The sequence below is a fragment of the Pan paniscus genome, chromosome 7 (assembly GCF_029289425.2).
Source record: "Pan paniscus chromosome 7, NHGRI_mPanPan1-v2.0_pri, whole genome shotgun sequence".
NCBI classification, from domain to species: Eukaryota; Metazoa; Chordata; class Mammalia; order Primates; family Hominidae; genus Pan; species Pan paniscus.
In genome coordinates, this window is record NC_073256.2 from 144,806,267 (window position 1) to 144,830,007 (window position 23,741).

At 43.1% G+C, this 23,741-nt stretch overlaps 1 protein-coding gene and 1 long non-coding RNA gene across 2 annotated transcripts in view; one reads left to right on the forward strand and one right to left on the reverse strand.

The window, feature by feature from the left end:
- The window catches only part of LOC130541777 (uncharacterized), a 181,034-nt gene that overhangs the window by 114,166 nt on the left and 43,127 nt on the right, over positions 1–23,741 (reverse strand). Inside the window, exon 5 of the long non-coding RNA XR_008955895.2 lies at positions 5,575–5,709. This is a non-coding gene — a long non-coding RNA (uncharacterized LOC130541777). The remainder of the gene's footprint in view (positions 1–5,574; positions 5,710–23,741) is intronic.
- On the forward strand, positions 603–1,974 carry POU5F1B (POU class 5 homeobox 1B). The gene has a single exon (XM_003846000.7). The coding sequence runs from the start codon at positions 618–620 to the stop codon at positions 1,230–1,232; it is 615 nt and encodes a 204-aa protein (XP_003846048.4). The 5' UTR covers positions 603–617; the 3' UTR covers positions 1,233–1,974.

Here is a 23,741-nt window from a genome sequence, read left to right on the forward strand (position 1 = left end):
CCATCCAGTGCTGAAGAAAGGGGTTGTCAGGAGGGTGGAATTTGCACTATTAAATCTTCATAGAGTGCTATTTCCCCTCACTACACACTTGCCACCAACTATAAAGAATTAGGTCAGGGAGTTTCTTTGGTTGCAGCCCATTTTGCCTTTGGTTGTTAATGGTAGAACCATTTCCCCACAATCTGCAGGAAATAAGAATCGGAAAGAAGGACACACCATTCCATAGCACAGAACACAAGTAGATGGCTCCCACGAAGAATCTAGGAGCGTGGTATGGCAGAAGCAGAATGGACTCAGGAATCATGGTGCCTACACTGGAATTTCAGATTGGCCACTGACACAATGGACACATTATTCAACATTTCCAAATCTTGGCGTTCTTATCCACAAAGTGAAGATAATAATTGCCAATTCACAGGTGGCTATGATTTAAAGAGATTACTTTTGAAGAGTTCCTAACACATTCTATTCAACAAACATTTAATGATGCTTCAGGCACTGTGTTCATTACTAGTGAGAGTATGACACACACAGCCATACGGTCACAGAGCTTTCAATGAAAAGTAACATAATTGCTCATTTCACCAGGCCCCCGGCTTGGGGCGCCTTCCTTCCCCATGGCGGGACACCTGGCTTCGGATTTCGCCTTCTCGCCCCCTCCAGGCGGTGAAGGTGATGGGCCAGGGGGGCCAGAGCCGGGCTGGGTTGATCCTCTGACCTGGCTAAGGTTCCAAGGCCCTCCTGGAGGGCCAGGAATCGGGCCGGGGGTTGGGCCAGGCTCTGAGGTGTGGGGGATTCCCCCATGCCCCCTGCCGTATGAGTTCTGTGGGGGGATGGCGTACTGTGGGCCTCAGGTTGGAGCGGGGCTAGTGCCCCAAGGCGGCTTGGAGACCTCTCAGCCTGAGGGCGAAGCAGGAGTCGGGGTGGAGAGCAACTCCGATGGGGCCTCCCCGGAACCCTGCACCGTCCCCCCTGGTGCCGTGAAGCTGGAGAAGGAGAAGCTAGAGCAAAACCCGGAGGAGTCCCAGGACATCAAAGCTCTGCAGAAAGAACTCGAGCAATTTGCCAAGCTCCTGAAGCAGAAGAGGATCACCCTGGGATATACACAGGCCGATGTGGGGCTCATCCTGGGGGTTCTATTTGGGAAGGTGTTCAGCCAAACGACCATCTGCCGCTTTGAGGCTCTGCAGCTTAGCTTCAAGAACATGTGTAAGCTGCGGCCCTTGCTGTAGAAGTGGGTGGAGGAAACTGACAACAATGAAAATCTTCAGGAGATATGCAAAGCAGAAACCCTCATGCAGGCCCGAAAGAGAAAGCGAACCAGTATCGAGAACCGAGTGAGAGGCAACCTGGAGAATTTGTTCCTGCAATGCCCGAAACCCACACTGCAGATCAGCCACATCGCCCAGCAGCTTGGGCTCGAGAAGGATGTGGTCCGAGTGTGGTTCTGTAACCGGCGCCAGAAGGGCAAGCGATCAAGCAGTGACTATGAATAACGAGAGGATTTTGAGGCTGCTGGGTCTCCTTTCTCAGGGGGACCAGTGTCCTTTCCTCTGGCCCCAGGGCCCCATTTTGGTACCCCAGGCTATGGGAGCCCTCACTTCACTGCACTGTACTCCTCAGTCCCTTTCCCTGAGGGGGAAGTCTTTCCCCCAGTCTCCGTCATCACTCTGGGCTCTCCCATGCATTTAAACTGAGGTGCCTGCCCTTCTAGGAATGGGGAACAGGGGAGGGGAGGAGCTAGGGAAAGAGAACCTGGAGTTTGTGCCAGGGCTTTTGGGATTAAGTTCTTCATTCACTAAGGAAGGAATTGGGAACACAAAGGGTGGGGGCAGGGGAGTTTGGGGCAACTGGTTGGAGGGAAGGTGAAGATCAATGATGCTCTTGATTTTAATCCCACATCATGTATCACTTTTTTCTTAAATAAAGAAGCCTGGGACACAGTAAAAAAAAAAAAAAAGAAAGAAAATAAAAGTAACATTGAGTAATAATTTTTTAAGTGTGGTAAAATGTGTGGCACATAGTAGGTATTCAATAAATACTTGGTTTTTTTCCTCCTTTTTACCTTTTCCTAGAGTGCTACTTGGTGGTAGCTGTAGTTTTTCTTCAAGACATCCTATTTGTCCTGATACAAAACCTCTTTTGACCGCTAACGGCATAGTCCGGCCCTCACCATTCCCTCACATATTCCACAAAAATGTGAGCATTAACCATTCCCCATGATACAGATAATTCATTTTTTAATTTAATTTCTTAAAATTTTATTTATTTACTTATTTATTTTGAGACCAGGTTATGAGACTGGCTAATTTTTGTATTTTTGGTAGAGATGGGGTTTTGCCATATTGTCTAGGCTGGTCTCAAACTCCTGAGCTCAAGGGATCCTCCTGCCTGGGCCTCCCAAAGTACTGGGATTACAGGCATGAGCCATTGCACCTGGCCCGGATAATTTTTTTTCTTTTTTTGAGGTAGTGCCTTCCTTTATAGCTCAGGCTGGAGTGCAGTGGTGTGATCTCGGCTCACTGCAACCTCTGCCTCCCAGGTTCAAGTAATTCTCCTGCCTCAACCTCCTGAGTAGCTGGGATTACAGGCACCCGCCACCACGCCCGGCTAATTTTTGTATTTTTAGTAGAGATGGGGTTTCACCATGTTGGTCAGGCTGGTCTCGAACTCTTGACCTCAGGTGATCTGCCTGCCTTGGCCTCCCAAAGTATTGGGATTGTAGGTGTGAACCACCACGCCCAGCCCTGAAAATTCATTTTTAAAAGAATATCATATCTACCTTAAATGCATTAAGATTTCACATTAGACTCATTATTCATAGTGAACATTAGGAACTTAAGTCCACTCAGTAATAATGCACCTATTCATGACTCTTGATTCAAAGATGTGCACCTATTTACCCTGGACCAGCTCCTTGGAAGGACATGAAATAGAGGGTAATAATCACATCTTTCCAAATTTGCTATGAAACTGCATTGCCAAAAACTGAGACTCATTTTCCGATTGATGAATCAAATGACAACAAAATCTCCAGGGCATTCTGAAACCCAACAGGGAATGATTAGGCATACCAGTGGTAGTTAGGAGACTTGCCCAAATTTCCAGTTTTCTGCAGATGGCATCTAAGTTAGAAGACTGTCATAAATTTATTCATGGCTTGGCTTTCTGCTATTTGCTCACTGGTGACACTTTTATATACAATGGTGTTTCCATGGCTAGGAAATCCCAGTGGAGATCAAGAAACCTGGGTTCTACAAACTAATGGGGTGACCTTTGGTTAGTCCTAACTCCCTTCCTAAGCCTCAGTTTCTTTAGACATGAAATGAAAGCAATGGATTACATTGCCTTAGACTTTTTCGTAGATCGAAAATGATGTGATAATTGTGCCTTTCCAACAATAATTGATACCACTAGTGAACATTCCTGCTTAAGCACATCTATTAAGGACTTCATTTATATTATTTTTCTAATCTTTAAGCAAACTCTGAGATAAGTGACTATGATGTTTATTCCATAGGTGCAAAAGATTTGTCAAGTAACTCCCCAAAGTAAAAGGGAGGGCTGGAGTTTAGACTCATGACTGTTCTGCTCTAACCCAAGTAATTCTGGATCCCAGACTCCCCAAATGACAAGTTATTCCAGAAATACTCAGAAAAAGGAGGGTGCCGTATGTCGCACATGGAAAAATAGAAAAAGTAACAGAATCCAGCCAAAGGATTCCCAGAAATTGAGGCTCTTCTGTTCTTGGCATTTGCATCTTTGGATGTGTGTTTTTTACATTGCTCTATGCAAAAGGTATGTTTCAATGTGATTTTTTTTTTCTCCTCCCATCCTACCACTGAGGAATCACAGGGAATAGACTTGACATCTGTGAACTCAATTTACCCTAGAAAAATGTTTCAGTCACACTTAAAATAAAAAGGGCATCAATTAGAATAAGAAGGACACTTTGTTGCCTAGGAGGACTGAACTTTTTTGGACCTGGGGCACCTTATCAGCTTCATTTTTAGCTCTAGTATAATCAAAAGGTCAGGATCTCCACTGGACCTTAGAAATTTTTTATTTTTCGATAAGATTTTCTGAATGCCTGCCATGTGTGAAGGGAAATGCCTGGACTTCTATGCATATGTATTTCATTGTCTCCCCACATCTACCCAGCAAGACAGGCACAGTGAGCCTTGCATGTTGTAGATGAGGAAGCTAAGTCTCAAAGACAGAGAAGGAATTTCTTAAGGTCACACTGTAAGTAAAAGGCAAAGGAGGGATTAGAACCCTGGATCCTCTTTATTACACCAAGCCTGCCTCACAAGGATGCCAATCTCTCATCACTTACTGGGAAAGACCCACTCCTCCCATTCATGATAAGGTAATGCTATCCAATAAAAACCCCAAAGCAGGCATAAAATATGAAGTAGCAAAACTCAGGCAGGCAGAAAGCAGAGTGGTTTAGACATGGCTGCTGTCTGCAGCAGCGAGAAGTTCCTGGCAACATGACCCTGAAAATAACAATGAGTGACTGAAGCTAAGAAGGAAGAATCTTCCAAGGACTCTGAAACTAGATATTTTCTCAAGCCCCACCTATGGACAAACACAAATCATGGAGAAATAAAGATGCCAGTCTCCAGGAAGCACCAGAGTTAAATTCATTCTGGAATTTAACTCCTGGCATTAACAGTTAGCTGGGAGATTAAAACAAACCAACACACAAACACAAAAAAATAATCAGTGGAAAAAAGTTTAAAAAAAAATCAATGGACAGTGGTTTCATAGCAGATGGCAAAGAGGAATATTAAAAGCTGTATTTTATTTGGAACTCATTTTCTTCTGATTTCCTTATCAGGTGTTTTGTATATCGAGGCCCATAATTCCAAGCAGCCTCCATAAGGTACTAAGAATTGCAATTTGTAGGTTAAAAAACTGTGCTTGAAATTCCTTGTTTGTCCCTTGTTTGTCATTTCTCTACCCTTCTGTACTTGGCACACACCCTAGGAAGATGACTTGTATAAACTACGTAAATGAGCTCCTTGCCTTCTGGCTCCTAGTTGGGTTTAGTCAATGAGAACTATTAGCAGGAAGATCGGAAGGTAGGAGAATCTGACTTTTTATTACTTTAAATTCCTTCCTGTCAGGCCTTAAATTGGCTGCAATCTTCCTTTGAAAGTTGCAGCTCCCTTCAGAAAGCTCTTTCTTGCAGCTCTAGCATCTCCCCAGACTTCAGTAAATGCTTCCTCCCTGTGCCCTGAGTCCTAGGCTTAGAGTGAAAATGGGTCTCTGCTGCCACTAACCCTGGGATGCTTCACCCTCCCTTGTGAGTTTCCCTTAGTTCTGCCCACATCTTTGTAAATAGTCTCTTCATGGAACTTTCCTCAACTGCCTCTTTTAAATGTTTGAGCTGGTTATGTTGGGAGGGGCCCCACTATGGGAGGAACAATGACTAAGACACGGAAAGGTTAAGTAGCTTGTGCAAGGTCATACAAATAGCGCATTAGTTAAAGCAATGCTTGTTTCTATAACAAATAAACCCCCATATCTCAGTGATTTTAAGTAAAGATACATTAATTTTTTACTTACGTCAGTCCAAAATAGGGTTCCTGAGGAGCAAGTGGCTCTTCTTCAAGTGGTGATCCAGAGAAGAAGCTCCTTGCATTTTCTGGCTCTGCCATATTCAACACACCTTTCAAGGTGACCATGTTCATCAGCACAAAGCTGGAGGAAGGAAAGAGTATGGAGGCTTGAACATGGCAGGTTGTGTGTCACGCCCTCCACTCATGTTTCATTGGCTGAAGCTCAATTGCATGGCTGTCCAATTGCAAGACAGTCCCAGAGATGGTGAGCTCAGGAGGATTAAAAAAAGAGTTTGGGAAAGCTCTTGACAATTTCTGCCTCAGAAGTGTGTTTGGAAACACAAACTCAAATCCAAAGCTTTTCACTCAAAACACAAGGCCTCCAGTTCATGGTGTATACAATTATTTAATGTGGGCATAAAGTAATAAGAATCATCCATGTGTGTTCCTGAGGGGAAGAGACAGAACCAGAGAAAATTTTATAATGTGATAGTGTCAGCCCATGATTCTACCATGGGAATATCTATTCTGAAAAAGTGTAAGATGGGAAACAGGGACTGCTGCTGCCTCCACCTATCACAGTAATCACTTACTTTACTTATATTACCGATAAAGTAATGTATAAGTAACTGCACATAAGTCTAGCATTTAAGGACATTGATTTTTATATCACTTGTTATTTATATAAAAATAACCATATAAATAGTAAATATCACTGTAAAAGGATTACGTGAACAATATGCATTCCATGATGATTTACAGTCCCAGTTAGAAATTCCAAGGGTCATTTTGATTATATGCCCTGTTTTCTTTATCCGCTAAATTTAGAACCGACATCTCCACTGTATTCAAACTGTAGCTCTCTCTCTTTCCACTCACACCTCTGTGGATTTTTCCCTACTGCCTGTGAGTTTTATAGTGTTAGTACATACTCTCTGAGAACACAGACACAGTGGGACTTTTTGCATTGCTATGTAAATCGGCAGATTCACTACTCAATAATTATTGACCTCTTGACTTTGCCTTTTTTCCACCTCATAAGCATTTCCAATGATCCAGAAATGTGAAGAAAGAACAAGCCCCAAGAAGGTAAATTTTCCCTGAGTAACCTGGGGAACTCACATAAAAATGGACTGACACAAATGTTATTTCAAGATTTAAAAACAATATATTTGAATCCTACATCAAGAAGTAAAATATCATAAGCTCTCAGCCTGCTGATCGACTCTACAGCACTGTTTCTCATCATTATAATATCCAAATATAAGAATGTGAAGGAAAGAGAATTTCGAGCACCATAAGATTATCATAGATATTACTCCATTGATCTAGTCATTCACTGAATGTGAGACCGTGTGTCCACAGCAGTGAAGAAACTTCTGTTCCTGCCATCAAGGATCTTACCTGGGGTAGACAGATAGTGCACACATCATCAAATTTTTTATAAAAAGGTAATTACTGCTGGCAATAAGTGGGGTAAAGGAAATCAAATTCAGGTGCTATTTTAGAAGGTGCTCTGAGATGAGCAAGTGGCATGCTATTTTAGAGAAGTGGTCAGAAAAGATTCCCCTAAGCCTCAGAGCCCTGACTGATGAGTGATCCAGGTAGAGAGTGGAGGAACAGTATTTCAACCTGTGCAAAGGCCTTGAGATCAGGATGGTTTCAGGAAATTCGAGAACACCATGAGTCCATGTGGCTGCAATGGCAACATTGAACATGAGGTAAAGGGTGGCCAGAGGGGTTTTCATGGCCTGTGGAGTTTGTAGGCCAGGATATCAAGAGTTTGAATTGTGTTTGAAGGGTAACATAAAGCTATGGAGGTAGGTGGGTGAACAGAAGAGAACCATCATCTGTTTTGTTTTGTTACAAGGATCGCCCTATTTGCTACATGCAGAATAGGCTCTTTGTGTGTGTGTGTAATGGTGGGGAGGAGGAGAATTGATAAGAGTAGAAGCAGAGAGATAAAATGAGAGATCAGAAATGACTTGGACCACAAGGGTAGACTTGGAGGTGGTGAAAGTGGTCAGATTAAGGATGCACTTGAAAATGGAGTTGTCAGGACCTGCTGACGGCTATGGCATGGCTGTGAAGGAAAGTGAAGAATCAGGATGCCTCCCAGGTTTTCAACCTTGGCACTAGTGAAAGGATTGGCAACAGCTGAAATGGAAGCAACTGGGAAAGATGTTCTGCCCTAGTGGTGGAAAACACGCCACTGGCTCAGCTGGATACTTCCAAAGGGCTGCTCTGGTAATACCTCTAGTCAACAGATATTTGATGAGTACTTCTGCCCTATCCTCAAGGAGTCCCAGGCTGCAAAGAAAAACTGATGTACAAACAAATGATCATGCTGAGAGAGAAAGCCCACAAGTTACTCTGGGAATAAAGAAAAGGACAATGAAGCCAAATGTGGACTCAGGAATGCTTTTTGGAGGAAATGACACCTAGCTAAGACTTGAAAGATGAATAAAAGCCAAAGATGTTGGGAGAAGCAGTCAGGCAGTGGAAACAGCATTAGCAAAAGCACAGAGAGCTGGAACAGCATGACAACAAACCACACACACCTCACCAGGGAAGTGGAGGGTGGAAGGGAGCACAGGGATGAAGTTAGAGACGTTTGCAGGTTCCAATCATAGATGGTTTTTATGCTGTTCCTCAGAGATAAGCATCTATCCTATAAGTCTAAAGAGGCAACCATTGAAGAGTTTAAGATAGGAGTGCCAGTGTCAGGAATTAGGATGACAAGCTCAGTTTCTAGGAGGTCCAGATAGTAGCAAATAAGAACATGTCTTTGGCATTCATTGCTTCTACCACATATTTTGCCTTTGATCCCGGTTTTCTTGGGTGAGTTCTTCTATTGTATGTCCATAGTCTCCTGGTGTAGAAGGTATAAAAGCTTATTCTTTAAGTTTAATTTTCTGCATTCTTCCAGTAAAGGTCTAGCATGGAAGAAGAAATCTACAGAGTTCCCTGGTATATTGCCTGGCTAGGATTTAAGCAAGATATTCATGAACCATCTTGAAATATCAGAAATAAAGATTCACTCCCAAACCCACCACCACTATCTGCATACCTGCTGCCATTTAGTATCAACTGATTTTTTAACTTAGAGTCAATAGCAATGACTAAGTGAGAAATCTCAATAGCTATTTAACTATGAAAAGATAGACATCAAGTCAAGCACAAACTTCAAAACTCTCCAAAATACTAATAGCTAACATTGGCTGAGTGTTTACTTATATACCAGGCATTCATCTAAACACATTTCATGCATTAATTAAATGTTTTCAAAACAGCTCTAAGAGATATTTAATTTGACAAATGAAAAAAACTGAGGCTTAATTTCTTTATCCAGGGTCACACAACCAGAAAGTAGAAAAGCCAAGATTGAACTTCAGGGATCTTGACCCTAATGCCTTTTCTGGGAAAACAGTCCATAGTTTTACTCAATAATTCTTAAATCCTTTTATTTAAGTTCTTAAATAAAACCTTTTCTTCCAGAATATTCTCCAAGTCCCACTAACCAAGTTCAATTCCTACCTCTCCCATGATCTTTCCTGCTTAATACGAGTCATTCCAATCTGATCTCAGATGGCATATGCATTCTATACCAGAAATGTCATTAATTCCACTGCACTTATTCCCATAAAAACAAGAACTTGTCAACAAAATGAAGACAAGTTTGTTTTAAGTATTAATACTTTAAAAGAGTTAAAGGACTCTTTCTTTCTTTTTCACCCTACACATAGAATAAGTACTCCACCAAATGCAACTACCAAGTACCCAGCACACATACACTATACATACACCAAATACACACATATAAGCACACATGTGAGTTTGGCCAAAACACATAATAAAAGAAGAAAATTGCAGCAACTTCTGAACCAAAGAAAATGAGAAAAAAAAATCACGTCATACAACATTAATTGCAGCAAAGTCTGTAGGCTGCAGACTACGTGGGCACAAACAAGATTCAACTTTGTGCATGTAGTTGAATCTTGGCCTTTTATTTGCTATTTGTGTGACACTGAACAGGTTCATCATGCCTTAACTAAGGCATTTGCCAAATTTGCCATTTTTTTCTTGGGGGTTTATCCTGTAAGGCTCTTGAGCAACAGTCACACTCTCAAGAAGATTCATTATGCTCTCATATTTTCATTTTGTGTCTTATAATGCATTGATTCATCTTTTGCTCAATTTGACTTCTAATATTCTACATGGTTTAGAGAATAAAGTATGTGGACCTGTCCAGAGCAGATGACCGTCTGCCTCTAAGCTTGAGGCTCTTAATTCCAGCTCCATTGCCCATTGGTTGTAGTCATAGAACAGGGAAAATTTAATTCAAAACTCTCAATCCACCCTGGAGAAGGAAATTAAAGCCTAGAAGAATAATATGCCTTGACCAAGGTCACAGAGTATGTTAACAATAAAGCCACAACCAGAAGTCAAAGCTTCCTGTACTCAGCCCAATTTCTACTAGTAAATATTTCCTGAATGCATATTAATGTTTCAGGGCCTGTGGATACAGAAATGAATAAAGCACAGTCCCCACACAAAAATATTGCCAATTGTATTGAACCCAACAGATGACCAGTTGCAATGCTTCCTAACCTTGTTTGTGTCTGTGTCTGAGACACATGATACTTTCCTAACATGGGCCCTTGGAGAGTTGATTCCCAGCCACTCAGTATTTACAAACTGGAAATTCACTAACCTGTAACCTGTACCAGTTCCCAGTAGAAACTTGCACATTCAGAAATATTTTGAATAATCCTCACATGGAAGATGAGGATGCTTCTGAGGAGGAAAATGCCAAAAGTAAGATAAATCAGACCAATGACTTAAAGCTGCTGGAAAGACATATACATTTAGCAAGATGTCTGGAAGTGGGGGCTCTAAAGCTGATAGAATAGCTTGTGATGTCAAAGCATTAGATTGATGTCTCTTAGCTTCTCTCAGTCTTTCCCTCATGGGCTCAGGTTGGCATTCCTATCTTTAGGAATCACGATTTCACATAACAGCATTTAAAGGCAAGAAACACAAGGCAATCAAGATGGAGAGAGTGGTGTAGCAGGAGGAGAGAGAGAAGAACAGAGAGAGAGAGAGAGAGAGAGAGAGAGAGGACTTGCCATGTATCTCTCCTTTTAGGAAGGAAGATAAATCTATCCTAGATAACCAGGAGTTTCCTTAAATCTCACTGGGCAGAGCTGGCTCACATAGCTGCCCTGCTGCAAAGGAGGCAGGCAAGCATGCATCTGGCTCATTCAACCTACATAAGTAGAGTCAAGTAAGGGAAAAACCAACTTCAGCATGACTATTGGTAGGCAAACAAAAATGTCTGCTGCACCCAAACTGTGTAGGTTTGTTGAAGGAATGCATGATCTGCCCTGGGAGTCATAAATAACTCTACTTGCAGAGCCAGCATCCAGGAATTTGCAAATCTCTAGTCCTCGGGCCTAAGAAAACTTTCTGAACCAAGCTGGAAGGGGGAAGAAACAGGCCAGGCAGATTTCAAGGACACCTGCCATTCTGGAAGGGGGAAGAAAGAGTCTAGGCAGATTTCAAGGACACCTGCCATTCTTCTACACATCACATTTTGCCAGATTTTGCCCTTCATGCCTGGGTCCCCAGTGGCCTGTGATAATGGAATACTACTATTCACTAGGGCATGGAATTCTGCCATTTACTACAGCTCAGAATTTTATCAACTGTTGTTATTGGAATTCTACCCCAAGCAGATCTTCCATTTAGCCATCATCCAGGGCTCAGAATCTTACCATTCCCAGAACCTCAATCCCCACCCCATTTATTTCTGAGAACTTGAGGGTAGCAAGAAGATGTCAAATCCCAACCTAGTGAGTCAATGTAATTGATTCCTAGTGAATAGTCAGTTGCCTTGTAACCTCCCAAGATAGCTGTGATTAGAAAACTGGATTCTCAAAGCTAACTTTGGGTCCACCCATTGCTAAGTCTGTCCCCTCCTCCCCCAGCTCCTCCCTTGGAAATGTCCCAAGACAATGTGCCATGAGATTCATCTTCCTTTCTATGAGCAATAAGTCCTGCAAGGGGCATGTCAGAAGTGCCCTGACAGGAAAGCCTGGTGACCTGCCAGAGGAACCTTTCACTTTTTTCCGCATTCTCTGCTCTGTTTCCCTTTTCCTCCTAAAGGGAAAATCTGAAGGCGTTCAGTTTAGTCACCCAGGGTAAGCCGTTTTGACTTGTCGACAGTAAATATTGCTCTGTCCTAACTCCCTGTGACTGACACACAAGCCTGTTATTTCAACATCACTCTCTGAAACCTCCCTCCAGAAACCTCAAGGCAGTTGTATATGTCATCAATAGGTCTATGGGCCTGGACAAGGCATTCTGATGTAGTGAAAGTCAACGTCCCTGGAGTCATTCAAACTGAGTTGGACTCTCAAGTCTCTTCACTTTCCAGCTCAGGGATATTGGCCACTTATCCAGTGAGCCTCTTGTTCTCCTCTGTAAAATGGAGATAATAGTGCCTACTTTACTGGATTGTTGTAATTAATAAACATCATGCTGGTAAAAGGTTTACACCTACAATGGTGCCTGGAACAGAGCAAGTGATTTTAGAAAGTATACACATAGAGGTGTGTGTATGTGTGTGTGGTGTATGTGTGTATACTCACTCATTCATGCATGTATGCATTCAACAAGTACCTCCTGCCTACTAACTGCCTGGTCTTAATCTAGGTGTTGGATATGTAAATAATAAATAAAATTGTCAAAGTCCCATCTATGTTTTAGAGTGGAAGACGGACAATAAATAAATAGATGTGTATTGTGACAAGTGTCAATAAGAGCTATGAAGGACAACAAAACATAGTAAAGAGAGGAGGAAGGCTGGAGAGGCCAAGGCATCCATTTAAATAAGGTCATCGGGGCAAGGCTCTGAGAGGGTGGCATGGAAGGGAGACCTGAAAGAAAGGAGGGAGAAACCACATGTCTTGGTTCCTCTCCACACACTGCTACCAAACTATTTCTCCTATAGCCTTCCCAAGCTCAGTAAATGATAATTCCACTCTAGGAGTTTTCCAGCTCAAAAACCTCACTGTCAGCCTTGACTCCTTCCTTCACACCCATGCCATGCCAACTGTAGATGCAGCCAGCTCTGTGGATATCTGGGAAGGAGGCTTCCAGGTGGAGAATAGCAAGGTCAAAGGCTGAAGGGAGGAAGCTCCCTGGCCTGCTGTGGACAGTGAGGAGGCCGAGATGCTAGAGAAGGACAGTGAGAGAAGGCCAGAGGATCAGCTGAGGTCACTCACCTGGGACTTTGTGGACCAGATTAAGGAATTTTTAGTTTTCCTCTCAGGAAGAAGGGAAGTCATTGGAGATGTGTGGACAGAGGAGTGTCATGCTCTGAATTGTGTTAGAAAGGAATCACTCTGGCTGCTCTATGGAGAAGAGACTAGAAGGCCAAGTGCAGAAGCAAGGGATGCATCAGGAGTCTCCAGTGACAGATCAGCTGCAAAGCCATGGTTGCTTGGTCTAGAGTGGCCATAAGAGAATTGATGATAAGACATTATTTAAGGGTAAATTTTGAGGACAGAGTTGGTTGCCATTGCTGTTGGAATAGGCTTGGATGTGAAAGAAAGGAGTCAAGGCTGACAGTAAGGTTTTTGACCTGAAAAATTCCTAGATTAGAATTATCATTTACTGAATTGGGGAAAGCTATAAGAAAAGTAGTTTTGTGGTGGTGAGATGGGAATGGGGCGGTGGAACCAAGAGTTCATTCATTGAATAAATATGTTACTGAGACTTTTGTGCCAGGCGTCTTGCTTAGCACTGGGAATACACTGATGACTGGACAGAAACAGGCTTTGCTCTCATGAAACGCAAGTAGCACAAAGAGACAACATTTATTGAGTCCTTACTAGGAGACAAGCACCATGCTAAGTACTTTTTATTTAATGAAGCTGACTGTCTGGTAGGAGAGACAGTCTTTAAACAAGTAATTATTCAAATATTTATTTAATTATGAGTGGAAAAGTACAGAGCATATCCCTGTGTATAATTTGGGAAAACTGCTCCCCAGGCTCCTTAGGGAAGGTGATACTGGGCTAGAGTAGAGGAGCAGTATTTTTGAGAATCTGGCCAATATGGAAAGATTTGCTGACATATTCAGATTCGAGACTTTTTTTTTTTTTTAGACGGAGTTTTGCTCTTGCCACTCAGGCTGGAGTGCAGTGGCACAATCTTGGCTCACTGCAACCTCCGCCTCCCAGGTTCAAGTGATTTTCCTGCCTCAGCCTCCCATGTAGCTGGGAACACAGGTGCCTGCCCACAGGTCTGGCTAATTTTTTGTATTTTTAGTAGAGATGGGGTTTCATCATGTTGGCCAGCCTGGTCTTGAACTTCTGACATCAGGTGATCCACCCGCCTTGGCCTCCCAAAGTGCAGGGATTACAGGCGTGAGCCACAGCACCCGGCCTGGAGACCACTTATTTTGCAAGCATGTTGCCTCCCCTCTTATCTCTGGGAGTGGGGAGGACATGACCTTCGGTGTGAGTCCGTGGATTCAATGATCAGAACCTCCATGACAGAAGTTCCAGAGCGGTCTAGAATCTCTGCCCAGGCCATTTCTTGGCATGGCAGGCTATCCTCTCTGCTCCCTGCCTACCTATCCCACTTGGGCCAATCCAACAGGAAACATCTAGACTGCAGAAGACAACGACTTCTCCCTCTGACCACCACACTTCTACGTGAACCCCATTCCTAGGCTCCAACTTACCTCTCCAACCCCATTTAAATGTGTTCCATTGAGCCTCTGATCATGTCTCATCTTGTATGATTCTGAAATTTATCTGATTGCTTGTTTCCCAGCAATACTGCAAACCCCTTGAAGACAGGGATGGGTGCCTTGTTCTGCTTTTGTATCCCCAACAGGCATCACAATGCAAACTGCTCAGGGCTGATAACATTTGAGTGAGAGACTGTGAGCCAAAGACCTTGACATCATTTAAGAGAGGATGTTTGGAAAGAAAATCATCTTTTCAACACACAGAATTCAGCCTGACTCAGGCTAACCAACATGCCTGTGCAGCTAGGAGATATACCAGAGTGTCAGCTTATTAATTTTCAATGGGGGGAAAGAAGACAAAAGGTTCAGGTTGGTCTGAGTTGGTGAGTTTCCTTCCCTGAAGCCAAGTCACAGGGGAACCAAGTCATGATTGGAAACCATTTTATTTTCTCTCTATGAGAAGCTACTTTTGCAGGAATCAGAAAATAATTGAGCTCCTTATGAGGTAGTCTGTTAGAGGACTCATGGTAGCATAAATTGCCATTTATAACTAATGGGGTTATTTCTCCAACCTGGGTAACCTTATGACATTGTCCATGTATTTCAAGGTATCCAAATCTCTCCTTTGCTGGAAACGTAACATCACCCACTAGAGATTACCAGATTAGCCTCTTTAGGCTGCAAAAGATGCCCAGTAAATGATGAACACACAGACATGGTGTTTTTGCTTCACTAGACATAGCCCAAAGGAACTAATTTATGCTTCCCTTTTCTTTTTGGCATATTTTGGGAGGCAATCCACCACCATGTTGATTTCAGACTTAAGAAGGAGAAATTGAGGGCCTGGGTGTTCTAGAAACAAACTTTATCTATATATAATTAAGTTTCAGACAACTAGCTTCAGAGACTACTGGAAATATCTTAGGATTAGCATCAACAAGAAACTTGAGCATTTAGAAACCATGATGATTTCAGACATGCCCACAAGAAATTAAATGTTTCAACACAAAAGGCAGGTGTTGAGTGTGTAGAACTGTTCAGAGTAAATCATTCTATTCTTTCTGCATAGTCCTCTATAATTGAAAAAGTCCTTTCAGAACAATTTCGTAGGGAAAGAAAACTTGCATTTTGTGCATCAGCTTTTGTACTTAGGCTTTTACATGTGTTAACACTTATGTTCCTTGTGATGGCAGATGAAGAAAATGTAGCTGAATGAAGTTGAGTGGGTTGCTTATTGTCAACAAGTCCTGAGAGACAGAGTCAGTAATTGAAATCAGAGCTGGGGGCTCTTGTCCAAGCTTCTCCCACAACCACATTCTGGGGCACTTCGTGGAGAAATGCCACTCAGCAATCTACATTCAGCTCTGCTGTTGCTGTGGTTTTCAAATTGGCTACACATCAAAAAACACGTGAGAATCTTGTCAGCCACAGATTTCTAAGCCTCACCTCAGAGGTTCTGATTCTCTGGGTATGGCATGGGCCCCAGAGGTCTAGATTTTTGCATCAAGTAACTATGAATATTCCAGGTCCCTGCCTTCATACAAAGCACCATGAGGTGATAAGTATTACATATTCTTGTTCCTGGTCCTAGGGTTCATATTTAGCTTAATTCTATAAAATAAAAACTTCGGACATTTAACATACCCTAACTCATTTGATAGGGTTGTCCATGAAATTGAGAGACAGTGGAAAACTCATTGATCTTGCTATTTACCATGAGTCGTAGACCTAGTAACTTAGGCTCTCCGAGTTTCAGTGTCTCCATTATTGAAAGCAGGGCCTATAGTAACTACTCTCTAGAGATATGAAATTCAAATACCATAATATGTGTATTAGCTGTAGTAGTAGCCATTTATCAGAGCAGGAGATGAAGGGCACAGGTTCTATAGCCTGACTGCCTAGAGTCATATCCCAAAGCTTTCAGCTACTAACTGTGTGATCTAAGGGAAGTTACTTAACTGCTCTGTGCCTTAGTGTTATCATCTATAAAATAAGAAATAATAATACTAGTACCAACTCAGAGACTATCAGGAGAAATAAATGAATTAATATGTAAAAGGCTTTGGCTGCATCACAGAGAGTTTGGTAAGTTGTGTATTTTCATTAATTTTGTCAGGCCTCTGAGCCCAAGCCAAGCCATCCCATCCCCTGTGACTTGAATACCCAGATGGCCTGAAGTAACTGAAGAATCACAAAAGAAGTGAATATGCCCTGCCCCACCTTAACTGATGACATTCCACCACAAAAGAAGTGAAAATGGCCGGTCCTTGCCTTAAGTGGTGACATTACCTTGTGAAAATCCTTTTCCTGGTTCATCCTGGCTCAAAAAGCACCCCCACTGAGCACCTTGCGACCCCTACTCCTGCCCGCCAGAGAACAAGCCCCCTTTGACTGTAATTTTCCTTTACCTACCCAAATCCTATAAAACGGCCCCACCCTTATCTCCCTTCGCTGACTCTCTTTTTGGACTCAGCCCGCCTGCACCCAGGTGAAATAAACAGCCATGTTGCTCATACAGAGCCTGTTTGGTGGTCTCTTCACACGGACGCGCATGAAATTTGGTGCCCTGGCTCGGATCGGAGGACCTCCCTTGGGAGATCAATCCCCCTTCCTCCTGTTCTTTGCTCCGTGAGAAACATCCACCTACGACCTCAGGTCCTCAGACCGACCAGCCCAAGAAACATCTCACCAATTTCAAATCCGGTAAGCGGCCTCTTTTTACTGTCTTCTTCAACCTCCCTCACTATCCCTCAACCTCTTTCTCCTTTCAATCTTGGCGCCACACTTCAATGTCTCCCTTAATTTCAATTCCTTTCATTTTCTGGTAGCGACAAAGGAGACACGTTTTATCCGTGGACCCAAAACTCTGGCGCCGGTCACGGACTGGGAAGGCAGCCTTCCCTTGGTGTTTAATCCTTGCAGGGACGCCTCTCTGATTATACACTCACGTTTCAAGGGTGTCAGACCACGCAGGGACGCCTGCCTTGGTCCTTCACCCTTAGCGGCAAGTCCCGCTTTTCTGGGGAAGGGGCAAGTACCCCAACCCCTTCTCTGCTTTTCTGGGGCAGGGGCAAGTACCCCTCAACCCCTTCTCCTTCACCCTTAGCGGCAAGTCCCACTTTCCTGGGGCAGGGGCAAGAACCCCCCAATCGCTTATTTCCGCACCCCGACCTCTTATCTCTGTGTCCCAATCCCTTATTTCCGTGCCCCAACCTCGTATCTCTGCACCCCAATCCCTTATTTCCGTGCCCCAACCTCTTATATCTCTGTGCCCCAATCCCTTATTTCCACACCCCAACCTCTTATCTCTGTGCCCCACCCCTTTTCCCACTTTTCTGGAAGGTAAGAACCCCCGAACCCCTTCCCTCCATTTCTCTACTCTCTCTTTTCTCTAGGCTTGCTTCCTTCACTATAGGCAACTTTCCACCCTCCATTCCTCCTTCTACTCCCTTGGCCTGTGTTCTCAAAAACTTAAAACCTCTTCAACTCACACCTGACCTAAAACCTAAATGCCTTATTTTCTTCTGCAATGCCGCTTGACCCCAATACAAACTCGACAGTAGTTCCAAATAGCCAGAAAATGGCACTTTGAATTTTTCCATCCTGCAAGATCTAAATAATTCTTGTTGTAAAATAGGCAAACAGTCCGAGGTGCCTGACGTCCAGGCATTCTTTTACACATCAGTCCCTTCCTAGTCTCTGTGCCCAGTGCAACTCGTCCCAAATCTTCCTTCTTTCCCTCCCGCCTGTCCCCTCAGTCCCAACCCCAAGCGTCGCTGAGTCTTTCTAATCTTTCTTTTCTACAGACCCATCTGACCTCTCACCTCCTCGCCAGGCCGAGCTAGGTCCCAATTCTTCCTCAGCCTCCGCTCCTCCACCCTATAATCTTTTTATCACCTCCCCTCCTCACACCTGGTCGGGCTTACAGTTTCTTTCCGTGACTAACCCTCCCTCACCTACCCAGCAATTTACTCTTAAAAAGGTGGCTGGAGCTAAAGGCATAGTCAAGGTTAATGCTCCTTTTTCTTTATCCCAAATCAGATAGCGTTTAGCCTCTTTTTCATCAAATATAAAAATCCAGCCCAGTTCATGACTTGTTTGGCAGCAACCCTCAGATACTTTACAGCCCTAGACCCTAAAAGGTCAAAAGGCCATCTTATTCTCAATATACATTTTATTACCCAATCTGCTCCCCACATTAAATAAAACTCCAAAAATTAAATTCCGGCCCTCAAACCCCATGACAGGATTTAATTAACCTCGCCTTCAAGGTGTACAATAATAGAAAAAAGTTGCAATTCCTTGCCTCCACTGTGAGACAAACCCCAGCCACATCTGCAGCACACAAGAACTTCCAAACGCCTGAACCACAGTGGTCAGGCGTTCCTCCAGAACCTCCTCCCCCAGGAGCTTGCTACATGTGCCGGAAATCTGGCCACTGGGCCAAGGAATGCCCGCAGCCTGGGATTCCTCCTAAGCCGTGTCCCATCTGTGTGGGACCCCACTGAAAATCGGACTGTTCAACTCACCTGGCAGCCACTCCCAGAGCCCCTGGAACGCTGGCCCAAGGCTCTCTGACTGACTCCTTCCCAGATCTTCTCGGCTTAGCAGCTGAAGACTGACACTGCCCGATTGCCTCGGAAGCCCCCTAGACCATCACGGACGCCGAGCTTCGGGTAACTCTCACAGTGGAGGGTAAGTCCGTCCCCTTCTTAATCAATATGGAGGCTACCCACTCCACATTACCTTCTTTTCAAGGGCCTGTTTCCCTTGCCTCCATAACTGTTGTGGGTATTGACGGCCAGGCTTCTAAACCTCTTAAAACTCCCCAACTCTGGTGCCAACTTAGACAATACTCTTTTAAGCACTCCTTTTTAGTTATCCCCACCTGCCCAGTTCCCTTATTAGGCTGAGACACTTTAACTAAATTATCTGCTTCCCTGACTATTCCTGGACTACAACTATATCTCATTGCCGCCCTTCTTCCCAATCCAAAGCCTCCTTGTGTCCTCCTCTTGTATCCCCCCACCCTAACCCACAAGTATAAGATACCTCTACTCCCTCCTTGGTGACCCCTTACCATCTCATTAAAACCTAATCACACTTACCCCACTCAACGCCAGTATCCCATCCCGCAGCACGCTTTAAAAAGATTAAAGCCTGTTATCACTCACCTGCTACAGCATGGCCTTTTAAAACCTATAAACTCTCCTTACAATTCCCCCATTTTACCTGTCCTAAAACCAGACAAGCCTTACAAGTTAGTTCAGGATCTGCGCCTTATCAACCAAATTGTTTTGCCTATCCCCCCTGTGGTGCCCAATCCGTACCCTCTTTTGTCCTCAATACCTTCCTCCACAACTCACTATTCCATACTTGATCTTAAAGATGCTTTTTTCACTATTCCCCTGCACCCCTCGTCCCAGCCTCTCTTTGCTTTCACTTAGACTGACCCTGAGACCCATTAGGCTCAGCAAATTACCTAGGCTGTACTGCTGCTAGACTTCATAGACAGCCCCCATTACTTCAGTCAAGCCCAAATTTTATCCTCATCTGTTACCTATCTCGGCATAATTCTCATAAAAACACACGTGCTCTCCCTGCCAATCGTGTCTGACTGATCTCTCAAACCCAAGCACCTTCTACAAAATAACAACTCCTTTCCTTCCTAGGCATGGTTAACGTGGTCAGAATTCTTACACAACAACCAGGACCACACCGTGTAGCCTTTCTGCCCAAACAACTTGACCTTACTGTTTTAGCCTAGCCCTCATATCTGCATGCAGTGGCTGCCACTGCTTTAATAGTTTTAGAGGCCCTCAAAATCACAAACTATGCTCAACTCACTCTCTACAGTTCTCATAACTTCCAAAATCTATTTTCTTCCTCATACCTGACGCATATACTTTCTGCTTCCCGGCTCCTTCAGCTGTACTCACTCTTTGTTGAGTCTCCCACAATTACCGTTGTTCCTGGCCCAGACTTCAGTCCGGCCTCCCACATTATTCCCTGATACCACACCTGACCCCCATGACAGTATCTCTCTGATCCACCTGACATTCATCCCATTTCCCCAAATTTCCTTCTTTCCTGTTCCTCACCCTGATCACGCTTGATTTATTGATGGCGGTTCCACCAGGCCTAATCGCCACACACCAGCAAAGGCAGGTTATACTATAGTACAAGCCACTAGCCTGCCTCTTAGAACCTCTCATTTCCTTTCCATCGTGGAAATCTATCCTCAAGGAAATAACTTCTCAGTGTTCCATCTGCTATTCTACTACTCCTCAGGGATTATTCAGGCCCCCTCCCTTCCCTACACATCAAGCTCGAGGATTTGCCCCACCCAGGACTGGCAAATTAGCTTTACTCAACATGCCCTGAGTCAGATAACTAAAATACCTCTTAGTCTAGGTAGATACTTTCACTGGATAGGTAGAGTCCTTTCCTACAGGGTCTGAGAAGGCCACCGCAGTCATTTCTTCCGTTCTGTCAGACATAATTCCTCGGTTAAGCCTTCCCACCTCAATACAGTGTGATAACAGATGAGCCTTTATTAGTCAAATCAGCCAAGCAGTTTTTCAGGCTCTTAGTATTCAGTGAAACCTTTATATCTCTTACGGTCCTCCGTCTTCAAGAAAAGTAGAATGGACTAAAGGTCTTTTAAAAACACACCTCACCAAGCTCAGCCACCAAAAAGGACTGGACAATACTTTTACCACTTTCCCTTCTCAGAATTCAGGCCTGTCCTCGGAATGCTACAGGGTACAGCCCACTTAAGCTCCTGTATAGACGCTCCTTTTTATTAGGCCCCAGTATCATTCCAGACACCAGACCAACTTAGACTGTGCCCCCAAAAAAACTTGTCATCCCTACTATCTTCTGTCTAGTCATACTCCTATTCACTGTTCTCAACTACTCATACATGCCCTGCTCTTGTTTACACTGCCGGTTTACACTGTTTTTCCAAGCCATCACAGCTGATATCTCCTGGTGCTATCCCCAAACTGCCACTCTTAACTCTTGAAGTAAATAAATAATCTTTGCTGGCAGGACTATGCTGAATCTCCTTAGGCACTCTCTAATCAGATATCCTGAGTTGTCCCAATTCTTAGACCTTTTATACCTGTTTTTCTCCTTCTGTTATTCCATTTAGTTTCTCAATTCATCCAAAACCATATTCAGGCCATCACCAATCATTCTATACGACAAACGTTTCCTCTAACATCCCCACAATATCACCCCTTACCACAAGACCTCCCTTCAGCTTAATCTCTCCCACTCTAGGTTCCCACACCGCCCCAATCCTGCTTGAAGCAGCCCTGAGAAACATCGCCCATTCTCTCTCCATATCACCCCCCAAAAATTTTAGCTGCCCCAACACTTCAACACCATTTTGTTTTATTTTTCTTATTAATATAAGAAGGCAGGAATGTCAGGCCTCCGAGCCCAAGCCAAGCCATCCCATCCCCTGTGACTTGCACATATGCGCCCAGATGGCCTGAAGTAACTGAAGAATCACAAAAGAAGTGAATATGCCCTGCCCCACCTTAACTGATGACATTCCACCACAAAAGAAGTGAAAATGGCCGGTCCTTGCCTTAAGTGATGACATTACCTTGTGAAAGTCCTTTTCCTGGCTCATCCTGGCTCAAAAACCACCCCCACTGAGCACCTTGTGACCTCCACTCCTGCCCGCCAGAGAACAAACCCCCTTTGACTGTAATTTTCTTTACCTACCCAAATCCTATAAAACGGCCCCAACCTTATCTCCCTTCGCTGACTCTCTTTTCGGACTCAGCCCGCCTGCACCCAGGTGAAATAAACAGCCATGTTGCTCACACAAAGCCTGTTTGGTGGTCTCTTCACACAGACACGCGTGAAAAATTTCAAATAATATTTTATTTTTGCCTTAATTTTGATGTTTGCCCAGGAGTTATTCAGGAGTAAATTGTTTAATTTTAAAGTATTTGTATAGTTTTAAGAGCTCTTCCTGATATTGATTACTATTATTATTGCACTGTGATCCCAGAGTGTGCTTGGTATTATTTCAATTTTTTAATTTATTGAGACTTGCTTTATGATCAAGCATGTAATGGACCTTAGAATACATTTTTTCTGTGCAGATGAGAAGAATGAATATTCTGTCATTGTTGGGTGAAGTGCTGTGTAGATGTCTATGAGGTCCAATTGGTCAAGTGTTGGGTTTAAATCTAGAGTCTCTTTGTTGGTTTTCTGCCTTGATAATCTGTCTAATACCGTCAGTGGGATGTTGAAGTCTTTTACTATTACTGTTTTCATCCAAAGCAGTGATAAGAGAAAGTTTATAACCCTGAATGCCTTCATCAAAAAGTTAGAAACATCTCAAATTAAAAATCTAACTTTGCACCTAGAGGAATTAGAAAAAAAAAAGAACAAACTAATCCCAAAGAAAATAAATCATTAAAATGAAATAGAAGAAAATAATTAAATTAGAGAACTTAAGGAAGTTGAGATGCAAAAATCAATACAAAAAATCAATGAAAGCAAGAGTTTATTCTTTGAAAAATAGACTGCTAGCTAAATTAACAAAAAAAATGAAAGAGAAGATCCTAACGAGCACAATCAGAAACAACAAATGATATTACAGCTGATCCCACAGATATGCAAAAGATCCTCAGAGACTTATGAATTTATGAACAACTCTATGCACACAAATTAGAAAATCTAGAAGAAACAGATAAATTCCTGGAAGCACACAATCTCCCAAGATTGAATCCGGAAGAGATTAAAACCCTGAATAGACTAATATCAACTTCTGAAATTGAATCAGTAATAAAGATCCTAACAACAACAACAACAAAAAAGCTCTGGACCAGATAGATTCACAGCTGAATTCTACCAGGCATACAAAGAACTGATACTGATTCTACTGAAACTATTCCAGAAAATTGAGGAGGAGGGACTATTACCTAACTCATTCTGTGAAGCCAGCATCAGCCTGATACAAAAATCTGGCAAAGACACAACGAAAAAAGAAAACTCCAGGCCAATATTCCTCATGAACATAGATGCAAAAATCCTCAACAAAATATTAGCTAACCAAATCCAGCAACACATCATAAAGTTAATACACCATAATCAAGCAGTCTTTATTCCTGGGATGCAAGGTTCGTTCAACATACACAAACCAATAAATGTGATTCACCACATAAATAGAATTAAAAAGCAAAAAATATATGACCATCTCAATTGACACAGAAAAAGCCTTCAATAAAATTTAACATATTTTATGATGAAAACCCTCAACAGACTAGGCATCAAAAAATATACCTCAAAATAATAAGAGCCATCTATGACAAATCAGCAAACAGTATCATATTAAATGGGCAAAAGGAGGAAGGAATCCCCTTGAGAACAGAAACAAGACA